General features: G+C 41.9%; 2 protein-coding genes across 4 annotated transcripts in view; both read left to right on the top strand.

Annotated features, from left to right (window-relative positions):
* LOC115155655 (SEC14 domain and spectrin repeat-containing protein 1) overlaps positions 1-10,802 on the top strand; it is a 70,012-nt gene extending 59,210 nt beyond the window's left edge. For all 3 annotated transcript variants that reach the window (XM_029702505.1, XM_029702503.1, XM_029702504.1), the window contains exons 13-20: positions 536-730; positions 2,650-2,764; positions 3,028-3,187; positions 3,370-3,451; positions 3,625-3,747; positions 8,388-8,579; positions 8,873-9,003; positions 9,164-10,802. In XM_029702505.1, coding sequence (XP_029558365.1) covers positions 536-730; positions 2,650-2,764; positions 3,028-3,187; positions 3,370-3,451; positions 3,625-3,747; positions 8,388-8,579; positions 8,873-9,003; positions 9,164-9,467 — 1,302 coding nt within the window. In that variant the 3' untranslated portion in view covers positions 9,468-10,802. The remainder of the gene's footprint in view (positions 1-535; positions 731-2,649; positions 2,765-3,027; positions 3,188-3,369; positions 3,452-3,624; positions 3,748-8,387; positions 8,580-8,872; positions 9,004-9,163) is intronic.
* A 909-nt stretch (positions 10,803-11,711) lies between these two features.
* The window catches only part of LOC115155653 (coiled-coil domain-containing protein 141), a 66,149-nt gene continuing 61,225 nt past the window's right edge, over positions 11,712-16,635 (top strand). Inside the window, exon 1 of the mRNA XM_029702499.1 lies at positions 11,712-11,775. Coding sequence (XP_029558359.1) covers positions 11,758-11,775 — 18 coding nt within the window. The 5' untranslated portion in view covers positions 11,712-11,757. The remainder of the gene's footprint in view (positions 11,776-16,635) is intronic.

The following is a 16,635-nucleotide window of genomic DNA, read 5'->3' as shown; positions in this document are numbered from 1 at the left end:
GTTGGGTGTAACTAATGTTTCCCCTGGCTGGGTTTACATAAAAGACCCTGGTGAATCATTGCTCTGGGCCAAAGTGTGCCCTGGTGACCGAAACAGAGAGAACCAGCCAGGGGAATGAAAGGCTAAAGCCAGAGTGAGGTCAAAGCTGAAGATTGATGGTTAGGCTAAGGTGTGGTGTTGTCTCCAAGAGCCTTCAGCAGGTGGCGCTATTGATCTGAAATATATGTGTTCTCAAGGTAATAACTATACCACAAAAACACCTCACAACAGTGTTCAACTCAATTACTGTACAGTTGGTTTGAACAGAGTTTGAACAGCTTTGATACAGAAACATCTTTAGTGTGTGGTTCTTCTGTGTATTGAGCTTCTCTATAATAAACTGGTGTGTATATCAGAGTTTTCCTGCTTTCTGGCAAAGCCAGAGGACCACAATGGAAATAAGTTATGAAACATTGTGTAACTTGTGTGGCTGAATTGTGTTTCTAATTTGTGAAATCCAATCCTAATGTATGTGTTATTGGTTGTGTATTTACAGGAGTGGTTTGCAGTATACGTAGAGCTGAACCAGCAGATAGCAGCGTTGTTGAGTGCTGGAGACGAGGAGGACCTAGTGGAGCTGAAGGGTCTTCAGCAGCAGCTCAGTGATGTCTGTTACAGACAGGCCAGCCAACTGGAGTCCAGACAGAACGTACTGCAGTCAGCACACGAGTTCCACGGCACAGCACAGGACGTATGTATCATTGATTGATTGATTTGAATGGATCATTACAAAATACGTGTAAAGCCAAGAACTACAGTGACTCCTACTCTAAATCATAAAGTCAATCCCTAGGCCTGATCCCTAGGCCCTTGTGTAAATCTTTGAGGATTTGATAGGTGTAAGCAATATGGCCACAATCAGAGGGCAAGATGGAGCTACAACCACCCATATTGCTTACACTTATCCAGTCATCTGATCTACTGATCTACTGTGGCTCAGTTGGTAGAGCATGGTGTTTGCAACGCCAGCATGGTGTGTGCAACGCCAGGGTTGTAGGTTCGATTCCCACGGGGGCCAGTAGAAAAAAAAAAAGTGAAATGTATGCATTCACTACTGTAAGTCGCTCTGGATAAGAGCGTCTGCTAAATGACTAAAATGTAAAAATAAGTGCCTAGGGTTGAAGGGATGGGGGTCATAATATACTGAAAAAAATACAATTTCAAACATTTTACTGAGTTACAGTTCATATAAAGAAATCAGTCAATTGAAATAAATGATTTAGGCCTTAATCTATGGATTTCACATGACTGGGAATACAGATATGCATCTGTTGGTCACAGATACCTGAAAAAAAGGTAGGGGTATGGATCAGAAAGACAGTCAGTATCTGGTATGACCACCATTTGCCTCATGCAAGTTGACCAGGCTGTTGATTGTGGCCTGCGGAATGTTGTCACACTCCACTTCAATGGCAGTGTGAAGTTGCTGGATATTGGTGGGAACTGGAACACGCTGTCATTCACGTTGATCCAGAGCATACCCAAACATGCTCAATGGGTGACATGTCTGGTGAGTATGCAAGCCATGGAAGAATTGGGACATTTTCAGCTTCCAGGAATTGTGTACGGATCCTTGTGACATGGGGCTGTGCATTATCATGCTGAAACATGAGGTGATGGCAGTGGATAAATGGCATGACAATGGGCCTCAGGATCTCGTCACGGTATCTCTGTGCATTCAAATTGCCATTGATAAAATGCAATCGTGTTCGTTGTCCATGGCTTATGTTCGTTGTCCGTAGCTTAACCCACCATGAGGCACTCTGTTCACAATGTTGACATCAGCAAACCACTCGCCCACATGGCGCCATCACCTGCCATCTGTCCAGTACAGTTGGAACCGGAATTCATCTGTGAAGATCACACTTCTCCCGCGTGCCAGTGGCCATCGAGGGTGAGCATTTGCCCACTAAAGTCTGTTGCGATGCCGAACTGCATTTTCGAACTGTCAAGATTCTTCAGTTGTGCAAACCCACAGATTAATCAGCTGTCCGGGTGGCTGGTGTCAGACGATCCAGATGAAGAAGCCAGATGTGGAGGTCCTGGGCTGGCATAGTTACATGTGGTCTGCGGTTATGAGGCTGGTTGGATGTACTGCCCAATTCTCAAAAATTACGTTGGAGGCGGCTAATGGTAGAGAAATGAACATTCAACTATCTGGCAACAGCTCTGGTGGCATTCCTACGGTCAGCATGCCAATTGCACACTCCCTCAATTTGAGACATCTTTGGAATTGTGTTTTAGAGTGACCTTTTATTGCACATTTTAGAGTGGCCCTGTATTGTCCCCAACACAAGGTGCACCTGTGTAATGATTGTGCTGTTTAATCAGCTTCTTGATATGCCACACCCGTCAGATGGATGGATTAGCTTGGCAAAGGAGAAATGCTCACTAACAAGGATGGAAACAAGTTTGTGGAAAAGAATTGAAAGAAATAAGCTTTTTGTGCATATGGAACATTTCTGGTATCTTTTATTGCAGATCATGAAGCATGGGACCAACACTTTACATGTTGTGTTTGTATTTTTATTCAGTGTAGTATAGACTACTAACTGTTTGGCCTAGAGCTCTTTGTTGACTTTGTAATAACACCCCAGTTTATCCTCCCAGCTGTCCCAGCAACTGGATGGTCTACTGGGCATGCTCTGTGCCGATGTGGCGCCTGCTGACGGGGCTGCCATCCAACAAACACTCAAACACCTCGAGGAGAAACTCAAGAGCGTTGGTAAGCACAATTAAATGTATTATTCACTGTGATTTTTTTGGTTATATGAAACCAAGCCTTCAATAGATAACTGCAGAGTAGAATAAAAAGACTGATCTTGAGAAAGGTATTTGTGCTGAAACATTGACAGTCTTAACTATATCCCCTCTTCTTGTTTTCTTTCTAATGGATAACTGCAAGAATAATATTTTACATTTGAAATAACTTTCAGTAGTGTTAGTTGAGTAATTCATGAGTATTATTTGACGTGTATTTCTGCCCAGAGGGAGCCCTGGTAGGCCTGAGGGAGAAAGGCCAGGTCCTGATGGATCAGATGTCCAACCAGACTTCCTGGTCCTATGGGAAAGACGTGCCCATCGATAACAAAGACAACGTTGATCACATCCAAGGTGTCATGGAGGACATGCAGCTCCGGAAACAAAGGTTTGCTCAGATTTATTTTCAATCTTTTTTTTGGATGATGTAAGGCCGCAGGCCTCAAAAGGATACTGGAGTTGTTTACAAAGGTTCCACGAGTCAAGCGATTTCTGGAATATCGTGGAATTTTGGCCGTTGTCATGGAAATGGCTATCGTCATGTTTTAATAAAGTTTTGTTTCTGTTTAGATGTGAGGACATGGTGGATGTCAGGAGACTGAAGATGCTTCAGATGGTCCAGCTGTTCAAGTGTGAGGAAGATGCATCACAGGTCAGTCGATAGGCTTCCTTCTGTTCATCCCTGTTTGTTTGTTTGTTTGACCTCTGTTGGTTCTGGACTGCAAACTTAAGTGTGTTGTTATTATTGACATGTTGTTATTGACATGTTATTGTTGTTGACAATACCTTGTAAACCCCAGCTCATGTCACTGTGTTAACTCTCAGGCGGTGGAGTGGCTGGGTGAGCTCCTCGATGCTCTTCTAAAGACCCACATCAGACTAGGGGACGACTCACAGGAAACCAAAGTGCTGCTGGAGAAACACAAGAAGTTTGTGGATGTTGCACAGGTACGTACTACAAGAGCAGAGTTCAGACAGCTTGAGGAAGACTGAGGGGTTCTCTCTCTCCCGCTCTTGTCACTCCCTCAATTGTTCTGTCTGCCCCCTCCTCTCTCTTTCTCTCTCTGTCTCTTTTCTCTTTCCATGTCTTTCAAAGGGAAATAGAGGGGGAAGGGGAGAGTGGGGTAAGTTGAGCCAAAGGGGTAAGTTGAGCCACCCTTGTGTCTAGAAAACCATACACAAAGTTAATAATTTGACAAATTATTTAGGAAGAGGTCATAGTTTCATGGAGTCTGTCAAGGAAGAAACCACATGGAAAAAGTGGGAAGCAAGTTAGGTCCAAAAAACAGATTTTCACCAAGTCAAATTAATTGTGTTACAGGTTTCACGCTTGTATCTAAACCAAAGTAGATAATTGTAAGATTATTCCATACATCAGTTGGGGTCTCTATAAGATTCAGTATGCGGCCCTAAACCTAGCATGAACGTGCAATGGTAGCTGTGTGTGTGGGCTAATATTGTAGAATAATAGGGAAGACATCACAACTATGAAATAACACATATGGAATCATGTAGTAACCAAAAAAGTGTTCAACAAATCCAAATATATTTAATATTTGAGATTCTTTAAAGTAGCCACCCTTTGCCTTGATAACAGCTTTGCACACTCTTGGAATTCTCTCAACCAGCTTCATGAGAGTCACCTGGAATGCATTTAAATTAACAGGTGTGCCTTGTTAACCTCTCTAGGGGGTGTGGGACGCCACCGTCCCACCTGGCCAACATCCAGTGAAATTTCAGAGCGCCAAATTCAAAAACAGAAATACTCATTATAAAAATTCATAAAACATACAAGTGTTATACATCGGTTTAAAGATGAACTACTTGTTAACCTCTCTGGGGTATGTGGGACGAACTCGTCCCACCTACGTAACAGCTACTGAAATTCCAGTGGCGCGATTTTTGAATCGTTAGAAATACTATTACTTCAATTTCTCAAACATATGACTATTTTACAGCTATTTAAAGACAAGAATCTCGTTAATCTAACCCCACTGTCCGATTTCAAAAAGGCTTTACAACGAAAGCAAAACATTAGATTATGTCAGCAGAGTGCCCAGCCAGAAAAAATCAGACACCCATTTTTCAAGCTAGCATATCATGTCACATAAACCCAAACCACAGCTAAATGCAGCACTAACCTTTGATGATCTTCATCAGATGACACACCTAGGACATTGTGTTATACAATACATGCATGTCTGTTCAATCAAGTTCATATTTATATCAAAAAACAGCTTTTTGCATTAGCATGTGACGTTCAGAAAAAGCATAACCCCCGCAAACTTCCGGGGAATTTACTAACAGTTTGCTAAATTACTCACGATAAACGTTCACAAAAAGCATAACAATTATTTTAAGAATTATAGATACATTACTCCTCTATGCACTCGATATGTCCGATTTTAAAATAGCTTTTCGGATGAAGCACATTTTGCAATAATCTAAGTACATAGCCCGGCATTACAGGGCTAGCTATTTAGATACCCACCCAGGTCAGCCTCCACCAAAATCACATTTCCTATAAGAAAAATGTTCTTACCTTGCTTGTTCTTCATCAGAATACACTGCCAGGACTTCTACTTCAATAACAAATGTTGGTTTGGTCCCAAATAATCCATCGTTATATCCAAACAGCGACGTTTTGTTCGTGAGTTCTAGACACTATCAGAATGCTTCTTCACGGTCCCGCGCATGGCGCATTGGCGTGTCAAAAATGTCTAAATATTCCATTACCGTACTTCGAAGCATGTCAACCGCTGTTTAAAACCAATTTTTATGCCATTTAACTCGTAGATAAGTGATAATATTCCGACCGGGAGTATGCATTGAGCCTAAACAGCCGAATAAAATTTCTCCTCAGGAGCGACTCGTGCACGCGCCTCATTCAAAGGTCCTCGGAGCAGCCACTTAAAAAAGGTGATAATGTGTTTCAGCCTGAGGCTCCCTCGTAAACCTTCAGTTATTTCCCGGGCTCTGAGAGCCTATCGGAGCCCTGGGAATTGTCACGTTACAGCTAAGATCCTTACTTTTCAATAAAAAGATGCAAGACGCACGACTCCTTGTTAGACAGGGTACTTCCTGCTTGAAACCTTGTCAGGTTTTTGCCTGCCATAGGAGTTCTGTTATACTCACAGACACCATTCAAACAGTTTTAGAAAATTCAGAGTGTTTTCTATCCAAACCTGAACAATAATATGCATATTCTAGCTTCTGAGTTGGTGTAGGAGGCAGTTAAAAATGGGAACATATTTTTTCCAAAATTCTCAATACTGCCCCCTAGCCCAGACAGGTTAATCCAACCACGGTGTCAGATTTCAAAAGGGCTTTACGGCGAAAGCATACCATGCGATTATCTGAGAACAGCGCCCAGCAGACAAATCATTACAAACAGTTACCAGCCAAGTAGAGGAGTTGCACAAGTCAGAAATAGTGATAAAATGAATCACTTACCTTTGATCTTCGTATGGTTGCACTCACAAGACTCCCATTTACTCAATAAATGTTTGTTTTGTTCGATAAAGTCCTTTTTTATATCCAAAAACCTCAGTTTTGTTCAGTAATCCACTGGCTCAAAGGTAGTCACAACAGACAGACGAAAAATCCGAAAAGTATCAGTAAAGTTCGTAGAAACATGTCAAACGATGTTTATAGTCAGTCCTCAGGTTGTTTTTAGTCATAATAATCAATAACATTTCAACCGGACAAAAGCTTTGTCAATATAAAAGGAAAACAAGAAAGGCGTGCTCTCGGTCGTGCGCATGAAAAATCTCTGGGACACTGAATGGTCCACTCATTTAAAGTGGTCTTACTCCCTCATTTTTCAGAATACAAGCCTGAAACAATTTCTAAAGACTGTTGACATCTAGTGGAAGCCATAGGAAGTGCAATTTGAGTCCTAAATCAATGCATACTGTAATGGCATTCAATAGAAAATTACAAAAATAAATGTATCCCACTTCCTGGATGGATTTTTCTCAGGTTTTCGCCTGCCATATCAGTTCTGTTATACTCACAGACATTATTTTAACAGTCTTGGAAACTTTAGAGTGTTTTCTATTCAAATCTACCAAATATATGCATATCCTAGCTTCTGGGCCTAAGTAGCAGGCAGTTTATTTTGGGCACGCTTTTCATCCAGAGGTGAAAATAGTGCCCACAACCCTAATGAAGTTAAAAGTTAATTTGTGGAATTTCTTTCCTTCATAATGTGTTTGAGCCAATCAGTTGTGTTGTGATAAGGTAGGGTTGGTATACAGAAGATAGTCCTATTTGGTAAAAGACCAAGTCCATATTACGGCAAGAACAGCTCAAATAAGCAAAGAGAAACGACAGTCCATTACTTTAAGACATGAATGTCAGTCAATCCGGAAAATGTCAAGAACTTTGAAAGTTTCTTCAAGTGCAGTTGCAAAAACCCTCAAGCTCTCATGAGGACCGCCACAGGAAAGGAAGACCCAGGGTTACCTCTGCTGCAGAGGATAGGTTCATTGGAGTTACCAGCCTCAAAAATTGCAGCCCAAATAAACGCTTCACAGAGTTCAAGTAACAGACACATCTCAACATCAACTGTTCAGAGGAGACTGCATGAATCAGGCCTTCATGGGTGAATTGCTGCAAAAAAAACATGACTTAAGGACACCAATAAGAAGAAGAGACTTGCTTGGGACAAGAAACACGAGCAATGGACATTAGACCAGTGGAAATCTGTTCTCTTTGGGCTTTGATTTTTGGTTCCAACCGCCGTGTCTTTGTGAGACGCAGTGTAGGTGAATGGGTGGATGATCTCCGCATGTGTGGTTCCCACTGTAAAGTATGGAGGAGGTGTGATGGTGTAGAGGTGCTTTGCTGGTGACACTGTCTATGATGTATTTAGAATTCAAGGCACACTTAACCTGCATCGCTACCACAGCATTCTGCAGCGATACGCCATCCCATCTGGTTTGCGCTTAGTGGGACTATCATTTGTTTTTCAACAGGACAATGACCCAACACACCTCCAGGCTGTGTAAGGGCTATTTGACCAAGAAGGAGAGTGATGGAGTGCTGTGTGAGGTGACTTGGCCTCCACAATCACCCCTCCTCAACCCAATTGAGATGGTTTGGGATGAGTTGGACTGCAGAGTGAAGGAAAAGCTGGCAACAAGTGCTCAGCATATGTGGGAACTCCTTCAAGACTGTTGGAAAAGCATTCCAGGTTGAGAGAATGCCAAGAGTGTGCAAAGCTGTCATCAAGGCAAAGGGTGGATACTTTGAAAAATCTGAAATCTAAAATATATTTTGATTTGTTTAACACTTTTTTTGATACTACATTCCATTCCACATTCCATATGTGTTATTTCATAGTTTTGATGTCTTCACTATTTTTCTACAATATAGAAAATAGTAAAAATAAAGAAAAACCCTTGAATGAGTAAGTGTGTGCAAAGTTTTGACTGGTACTGTATATAGATTTCTTTGTTAGAAAGAGTACTATATTTCTCTTGACGGAGTGATGCTGAATGTAAAAAATGGCTCAACTTACCCCACTATCCCCTACTAGGTACTAGGTATTGTGTTAACCTGGCTCTCTCTTTCTCTGTGTCCAGAGCACCTATGACTACGGCCGTCAGCTGCTCCAGGCGACGGTGGTGTTGTGTCAGTCTCTACGGTGCTCCACGCGCTCCTCTGGTGACACCCTGCCACGCCTCAACCGGGTCTGGAAACAGTTTACTGTCACCACTGAGGAGAGGGTCCACCGGCTGGAGATGGCCTGCTCCTTTCACACCGCAGCTGAGAAGGTAGGAAAAGAATGACAGTTACCTAATATTATCAGGAAGATGTTAATATATTATTGAATTACCTTTGTGACAGCCAAATAATACACCTTCTTAGCAAATATTGTAAAGGTTTTGTCTTCTTTGTGCTTCTGACTACTCAGCGAGCCCTGTTGTTTGGACGTGTTGAATTATTGGGATATGCATGTATGCCACTTAACAGATACTTATCTAAAGTGACTAACAGTTCAGTGAGTACATACTTTTTTGTTGATGTCCTCTTCTGTTTCCATTCCCTCCTGTCTCCTCCATCCCAGGTGCTGGTCCAAGCCAGCCCAGACCAGGGTGATCTCCCAGTCGAGGTGGAGCAGGAAACCTATGAGGAGGTGGAGACTGTGGGGAAGGCTCTACTGGACAGACTCACTGTCCCTGTTATATTCCCAGACGGGTAAGAAACAATGGACATTTCACACTGAGACATGCCTGGCTTAACCAAGATGCAAGATCTAATGATGCATGCCATTTTGATCATGGACTGTTAATCCTTGTATCCATAGCCCCATCTATGACCCTGCTGAGTCTTTCTGCCCCCTTTGTCCCCCCTTCAGGAGCGAGCAGTATTTTGGCAGTCCTGGAGACATGGCGTCCTCTGCTGAACACATCCGGGACAAGATGAAGCTGGTGGAGGACAGGAAACTGACTCTGCACGAGGAAGATGAAGAGGAAGAAGACACTGAGCAGCTACAGTATCAGCAGCTACAGTATGAGCAGATGCATGACCAGGACGAAGAACTACACGATGATGAAGAACTACAAGACGACCAGGAACTACATGATGAAGAACTACAGGAAGTGGATAATGAACTACAAGATGGGGAGGAACTAGAACTGGAGAATGAGACGGACACTTAGGAATGCTAATGGAGCTCTTATAACAGCTTGCCTGGTCCCAGATCAGTTTGTGCTGTCTTGCCATATCCTATCGCCATTGGCGTGACAATGACCATAGCAGTTGACAAGAGCGCATAAACAGATCTGGGGCCAGGCTGCAGACCTATAACAGCAGCAACTAGCAGTCCACCAGACATTGAGGACAGGAAAGAACACCTCTGACCTTCGACATTACGCCAACACAGCACCTGACCATCACGTGCTCCAGATCTCTAGAATCCCGTTAATCTCCCGGTGTGACCGCATTTTTCCATCTCAGTTGTACTCTGCCTCGTCAAGCCATATTAATTTACCAATATCAGTTAAAGATAGAATATGGTCCTCTAGGATCCACTTACATTGCTTACAATACATGACATGGAGAAGAGAGGAGAGGAGGAGGGAAACAAAAGAAAGAAACTGAAAGCACTGACTGGAATGATCTCTGAAATTGACTATTTCCCTTAAAGCTTTACCTTGCCTGCCGATTGTCCCTCTGAATTTGTGTTCACGCTGCACTTGGCCTAGGGGTAGTTTTAACCCAGGGTTAAGGTTAGGCCTGGGTTAAGAACATGTAGTGTGAAAAGCCCTTAAGACAGGGGAGTCAAGCTTTTACATGGTTCTATATCCTCTAGAATATACAGAAAGCAAAGCACCATCTGTCTCTCTCCTTGTATTTACCTTACCGGTGCTTTAGAGTTTCTAGGCCTTTCTCTTTCTTGTCAAACTGCCTTGTTTGACTATTTTATATTTTCCCTCTGTTGTTTTTTGTTCGCAATACTTTCAAGTGGTTTCTGGAAGAAGAAAAACAAGTGTAAAAAGGTGTGGCAATATGTAAATCTATTCTCATTCTCAATGCCTTTGAATTTGGCACTAACTTCCCAGCCCACTGTTTCCGGTATAGACGGACTGTTGTATATTACGAGGATGGATGGGTGCAGTCAACCAGCTTTTAAGACATTTAGATGGCTGTGTCACTTGTGTGCATCAAGTTAAAATGTCTAATCAGACCTTTGTTATAAACCTAGATTAGAGTGGTAGATCCAGGGCTTTGTTTTTATTCATAAAATGTGATGTGAGAATTATGCTTCATCTCTTCATAATTGTCATTCTAATGTATACATACAGTACATACGCCTTTTGCATCGTGAGGCATGCGATTGAAATATTGATTCTATATTTATTTTGTTTTGTATATTGGTATTTTACATACCAGTCAAAGACATGCTTGTGGAGATTTTAGGTTTGTGAGGCTAATCATGTATTTCTTGAAAACCTGGGTCCTGCGAAATAAACAAGCAAACATTTTAAACATTTCTTGGAGATTATGTAGTTCTTTGTCTTTTGATTCATAAGCATAGTCTTACAAGACAATGTTGTCTCGTACACATACACAAGGTATGACTTCAGGCTTCAATTTAATTTGACACATCATGAAAAGCAGGACCGGACTAGGTGCATTTGGGGCCCTGGGGCACCAACTTCCAGGCCCCCAGTTTTATAATGCTATTCTACACATTTTGTCATGAGGGTATGAGAAAATGTTGCAGTTTTAAAGCTGATTTCCTGCAATTTTACACATTTTTGCCATGAGGCTGAGAGAAAATGTTGCAGGTTTAAAGCTAATATCCTATTCAAAAAATAAATGCCATGATGCTGAGAGAATTTTGCAGTTCCTGCAATTATACACATTTTGACAAAATAAATACAATAATTTGGCCCCGATGAAAAGCTTATTTTATAGAATAACTTACATTTACCAGTTGTTGTCATATTAAATAGGATATTTTAAGGTTTTCAATAAAACTGCCCAGTTGTCAGATTAATAGGATATTTTAAGGGTTTCAATAAAGCAGCCAGGCATTCACAAATCTTCAAGGTGTGTACTCACAGTAGCCGCTGGGTGCTGCAGATTAGATTGAGCTATGTAAGAACATGTTACCTCAACATCTCCTCATGAATAAAGAGTATGGGCATCATAAAATAATTTTCCCTAATTTGGCATAAACCATTCACACCTTTAACGGTAAATTCTCAACAGTCATTGGTAATTCACTTCAAATTAAATGCTATTCGACATTACACATTACAATGGTAAACAATTAACACGTTACTCAAAACAAAGACATCATTTACATTTGCATAAACTTTAGCATTTATATTTAACAATGAATACACCCCTTAACCTGAAATGACAATTTGGCGCGCAAACTCCTGAATTTATCATCGTTCCCTTTCCTGGGAGTCTGGGAGACAGCAGTTCGAACAACAGATGAAGGAAACACACATCGTGAGTCATCTTCAAAACTATCATACCATCTTTAGTTTTCTAACCATTCCACTACAAACACAACTTTCAAGGTATCAAAACACTGGAGTTGTTCAGTATTGCTTTTTGTAGAAGTCCCAGCAACACGACTTCATTCAGTAGCCTAGCATCCATATACTGTATTTCCAGATGATCTAATCCGCTAGAAACGAGCAGGCCCGTAGCCTGCTTATCTTCAGAGCCAAGGGCAAAACTGCGAAAGATATGGTTGCTGTAATTGTTATTTGTTATTTATTTATTGTAAATGCTTCTTCAGTATTTAAGGGTGTGTTTGAAGGTTGTATTTGTGGAACTAGGCCAGAGCTCCCTAACTGGCGGCCCGCATTTTCATTGTTGGACATAAAAGACCGTAGAAACACCAAATCAGCTCCAAGTGATTTTAATTTTGGATGTCTGTTCCCAAGTATTCCCACTCAATACAGAGACACATCTGATATCATACAAATGTAAGCATGGTTTAAAATTATTATGTTTTAGTGAAATATGATATGTTTGTGCTTCTTGCGGTGAATTTGCAGTATACAAATTATTTGTAATTATGTTCCGGGGTTTTGCCAAAATTCTCCCCCTCCTAGAATCCCCCTCCTCACGTGAATGAAGGCAGCTGTCAATGATCACGTTAGGCTGCGTTTTATTTCATGTTTATGGCGGTTTAATCGCGGGGGAGGCACTAGTAATATCTGCAGTTTTCGGTTTGGCTATTTGTTTCAAGTGTATTAGTCTATAAATAAATGTCTTTGCCAAAATTCGTCATCTCACACATGTTTTATTCGACTAGTAGTTGTTCTGAAACATTTTACTCCCTCCTCTATGTTTAATATAACACACATACATTAATTATTCATTTCGGTTTCGGTTGCTTTCGGTTACTTTCTATAGAACAAACCGAGTTGCCTATCCTGATTGAAGTACACTACTGGTCAAAATGAGCTACCGAAATGATTCAGAAGTGTGCCAGGCCTTGCAGTCCCAAGATAGAAGGGGGGAGGTTCAGCAGGCAAGAAAATAGCCCTGTCACCCCCCCCCCCCCCTTCTAATTTTGTCACTAGAGCCAAATACTTTCTATAGAACTAACTTCACGTCAGGATTGGCAACCGAAAATAATAATGAATGTATGTGTGTTATATTAAACATAGAGGAGGGAGTAAAATGTAAGCAATAAACATTTCAGAACAACTACTAGTCGAGTAAGACATGGGAGAGATTTATTTATAGACTAATACACTTGAAAAAAATAGCCAAATTGACAGCTGCCTTGAAGAACACAAATAAAAAATGTTTTTTGCTACTAAAATCAGTGAAATGTAGGCTAAACTGACAATGGAGTAAAGAGCAGAAATCTTAACTAGCAAGCAAGTCGCAGCAATGAAGAATTTAATGTGTGCGCGTTCACACAAAGGGGGGGATTCTGGCAGGGGGGAGATTTTTGGCACAACACCTGCAACCAACATCGGGAGTCTGTGCATTGGTTGGACAATAGGGAGTCCAGGGGACTCAGGGATGTTGTGTACCAACTCTAGGTGCAGGGCAGGCCCTGGCTGCTTAGCTTCATCTGTGAACCAGCAGAGGGAGTCTGGTTTTTTGGTGGCTTTTGGACTACCAGGTCTTCTCTTGTTCATGTCTATTGTTATTTTGTGAAGCCATAGTAACTATTATAGAAACAAAGAGACACTTTCTAATAAACAAATAGGCCTATTTATTTTCAGACATCAAAGGTGTAAACATATTCAAAGTGAGCTTTGTAACCCACAACAAACAAATATTCCACCACATGGGGGTGATGGTGAGACTGTTAATTAAGTTGCAATGTTTGAATCCATCCAACCCAGTAGCTTTTAAATCTTGAAGGTGATAGATGTTGCTGTAGCCGTTCTCAATGCTTATAATGACATGAAGCTGATGGTGAGGCTATATTTAACCCTCTCTGATTTCGCTCAGCTGGAACGGGCTGCTCAGATTGTGCGTCCCAAATGATGACATATCCTCTTTATAGTGCACTACTATTGACCAGGGCCCTAAAGGGAAAATGGTGCCTTTTGGGCTGCTCAGAGAGATGTTAGCTGGGACACAATTATCAGGAGACCCCAGCAGATGGCTGGGTGGGGTGAGGGAGGCCTTCTAGGTCTTCCCAGTCTGTCCTGGGCTATGCTCAAATCGGCTGATTTGTGTGTGTGTGTGTCTCCTCAACTTGACTGATCTGTCTGTGTGTGTGTGTGTGTGTGTGTGTGTGTGTGTGTGTGTGTGTGTGTGTGTGTGTGTGCCCCAGACTCGGCTGATCTCGCAGCGTCTTACTTGCTCAGCTGTTTCTTTAACTTCTCTAACAGCTGCCGCCTGCCCGCAACACTAGTCCATGACAGACCTGGGTTCAAATACTATTTGAAATAATGAAAAACATTTTAGCTGTGGTTGATTGAGCTTGCTTGTTGCTTTGCAAACCCTTGTCTTGCACCCCCAGAGATCCCAAAATCTGGCACTTACGGCAGGAAAACACAAAAAGTATTTGTAGATTTCAAGTAGTAGCCTATTTGAACCCAGGTCTGAGTGTAGTGTCATTGGTTAAGCATGACATGCAGATCCAAGTAGTCCTGTTAACAATTACAACACTTCTTTGGACTTCAGGCCCCCTGGCATGCCTTTGAGTAGGCTACATTTCACACAAATGTCTTCCCTCAAGTATCTGAGTCAGGCACTGTTGTTTGGCAGTGGCACATACACACACACAGTGACGTCCCGCAATGTACAGTTGAAGTCGGAAGTTTACATACACTTAGGTTGGAGTCTTTAAAATTCGTTTTTCAACCACTCCACAAATTTCTTGTGAACAAACTATAGTTTTGGCAAGTTGTTTAGGACATCTATTTTGTGCATGACACAAGTAATTCTTCCAACAATTGTTTACAGACAGATTATTTCACTTATAATTCAATTCCAGTGGGTCAGAAGTTTACATACACTAAGTTGACTGTGCTTTTAAACAGCTTGGAAAATTCCATAAAATTATGTCATGGCTTTAGAATCTTCTGATAGGCTAATTGACATCATTTGAGTCAATTGGAGGTGTACCTGTTAATGTATTTTAAGGCCCACCTTCAAACTCAGTGTCTCTTTGCTTGACATCATGGGAAAGTCAAAAGAAATCAGCCAAGACCTCAGAAAAAGAATTGTAGACCTCCACAAGTCTGGTTCATCCATGGGAGCAATTTCCAAACGCCTGGAGGTACCACGTTCTTCTGTACAAACAATAGTACGCAAGTATAAACACCATGGGACCACGCAGCCGTTATACCGCTCAGGAAGGAGACGTGTTTGGTGTGAGAAGTGCAAATCAATCCCAGAACAGCAGCAAAGGACCTTGTGAAGATGCTGTATGAAACAGGAACAAAAGTATCTATATCCACAGTAAAACGAGTCCTATATCGACATAACCTGAAAGGCCGCTCAGCAAGGAAGAAGCCACTGCTCCAAAACCGGCATAAAAAAGCCAGACTACGGTTTACAACTGCACATGGGCACAAAGATCGTACTTTTTAGAGAAATGTCTGATGAAACAAAAATAGAACTGTTTGACCATAATGACCATCGTTATGTTTGGAGGAAAAAGGGGGAGGCTTGCAAGCTGAAGAACACCATCCCAACCTTGAGGCACGGGGGTGGCAGCATCATGTTTTGGGGGTGCTTTGCAGCAGGAGGGACTGGTGCACTTCACAAAATAGATGGCATTATGAGGACGGAAAATTATGTGGATATATTGAAGCAACATCTCAAGACATCAGTCAGGAAGTTAAAGCTTGGTCGCAAATGGGTCTTCCAAATAGACAATGACCCCAAGAATACTTCCAAAGTTGTGGCAAAATGGCTTAAGGACAACAAAGTCAAGGTATTGGAGTGGCCATCACAGAGCCCTGACCTCAATCCTATAGAAGATTTGTGGGCAGAACTGAAAAAGCATGTGCGAGCAAGGAGGCCAACAAACCTGACTCAGTTACACCAGCTCTGTCAGGAGGAATGGGCCAAAATTCACCCAACTTATTGTGGGAAGCTTGTGGAAGGCTACCCAAAACGTTTGACCCAAGTTAAAAAAGTTAAAGGCAATTCTACAAAATACTAATTGAGTGTATGTAAACTTCTGACCCACTGGGAATGCGATGAACAAAATTAAAGCTGAAATAAATCATTCTCTCTACTATTATTCTGACATTTCACATTCTTAAAATAAAGTGGTGATCCTAACTGACCAAAGACAGGGACTTTTTACTAGGATTAAATGTCAGGAATTGTGAAAAACTGAGTTTAAATGTATTTGGCTAAGGTGTATGTAAACTTCCGACTTCAACTGTAAATACTGAACAGCGGTTTTATTCTCTAGTTTATGGAGCATTTATACCCAGTATTAAACCCAGTTTGATTATTCACCTCCTCCACAGTGCTGCCCATTACAGACAGTCAGCTCTCAGTCCTTTAGCCTTGGCATGCCCTCTATCTAAGCTCCTCTGTCAAGGCTTAGGAGAAGACCCAGATGCAGACAGTTTAGAAGTAACACAAGTTTATTACAAAAACAGGGGGGCAGGCAAACAACAGGTCAAGGGCATGCAGAGGTCAGTAATCCAGAGCAGAGTTCGAAAGGTAGAGAACGGCAGGCAGGCTCAGGGTCAGGGCAGGCAGAGGTCAGTAATCCAGAACAGAGTCCGAGAGGTACAGAACGGCAGGCAGGCTCAGGGTCAGGGCAGGCAGAGTTCAGTAATCCAGGGTGGTGTGACAAGGTACAGAACGGCAGGCAGGTCAAGGCAGGCAGGATGGTCAAAACCGGGAAAACAGGAACTA

The sequence above is a fragment of the Salmo trutta genome, chromosome 20 (genome assembly GCF_901001165.1).
Source record: "Salmo trutta chromosome 20, fSalTru1.1, whole genome shotgun sequence".
NCBI classification, from domain to species: domain Eukaryota; kingdom Metazoa; phylum Chordata; class Actinopteri; order Salmoniformes; family Salmonidae; genus Salmo; species Salmo trutta.
This window is presented reverse-complemented; position numbering and strand designations above follow the sequence as displayed.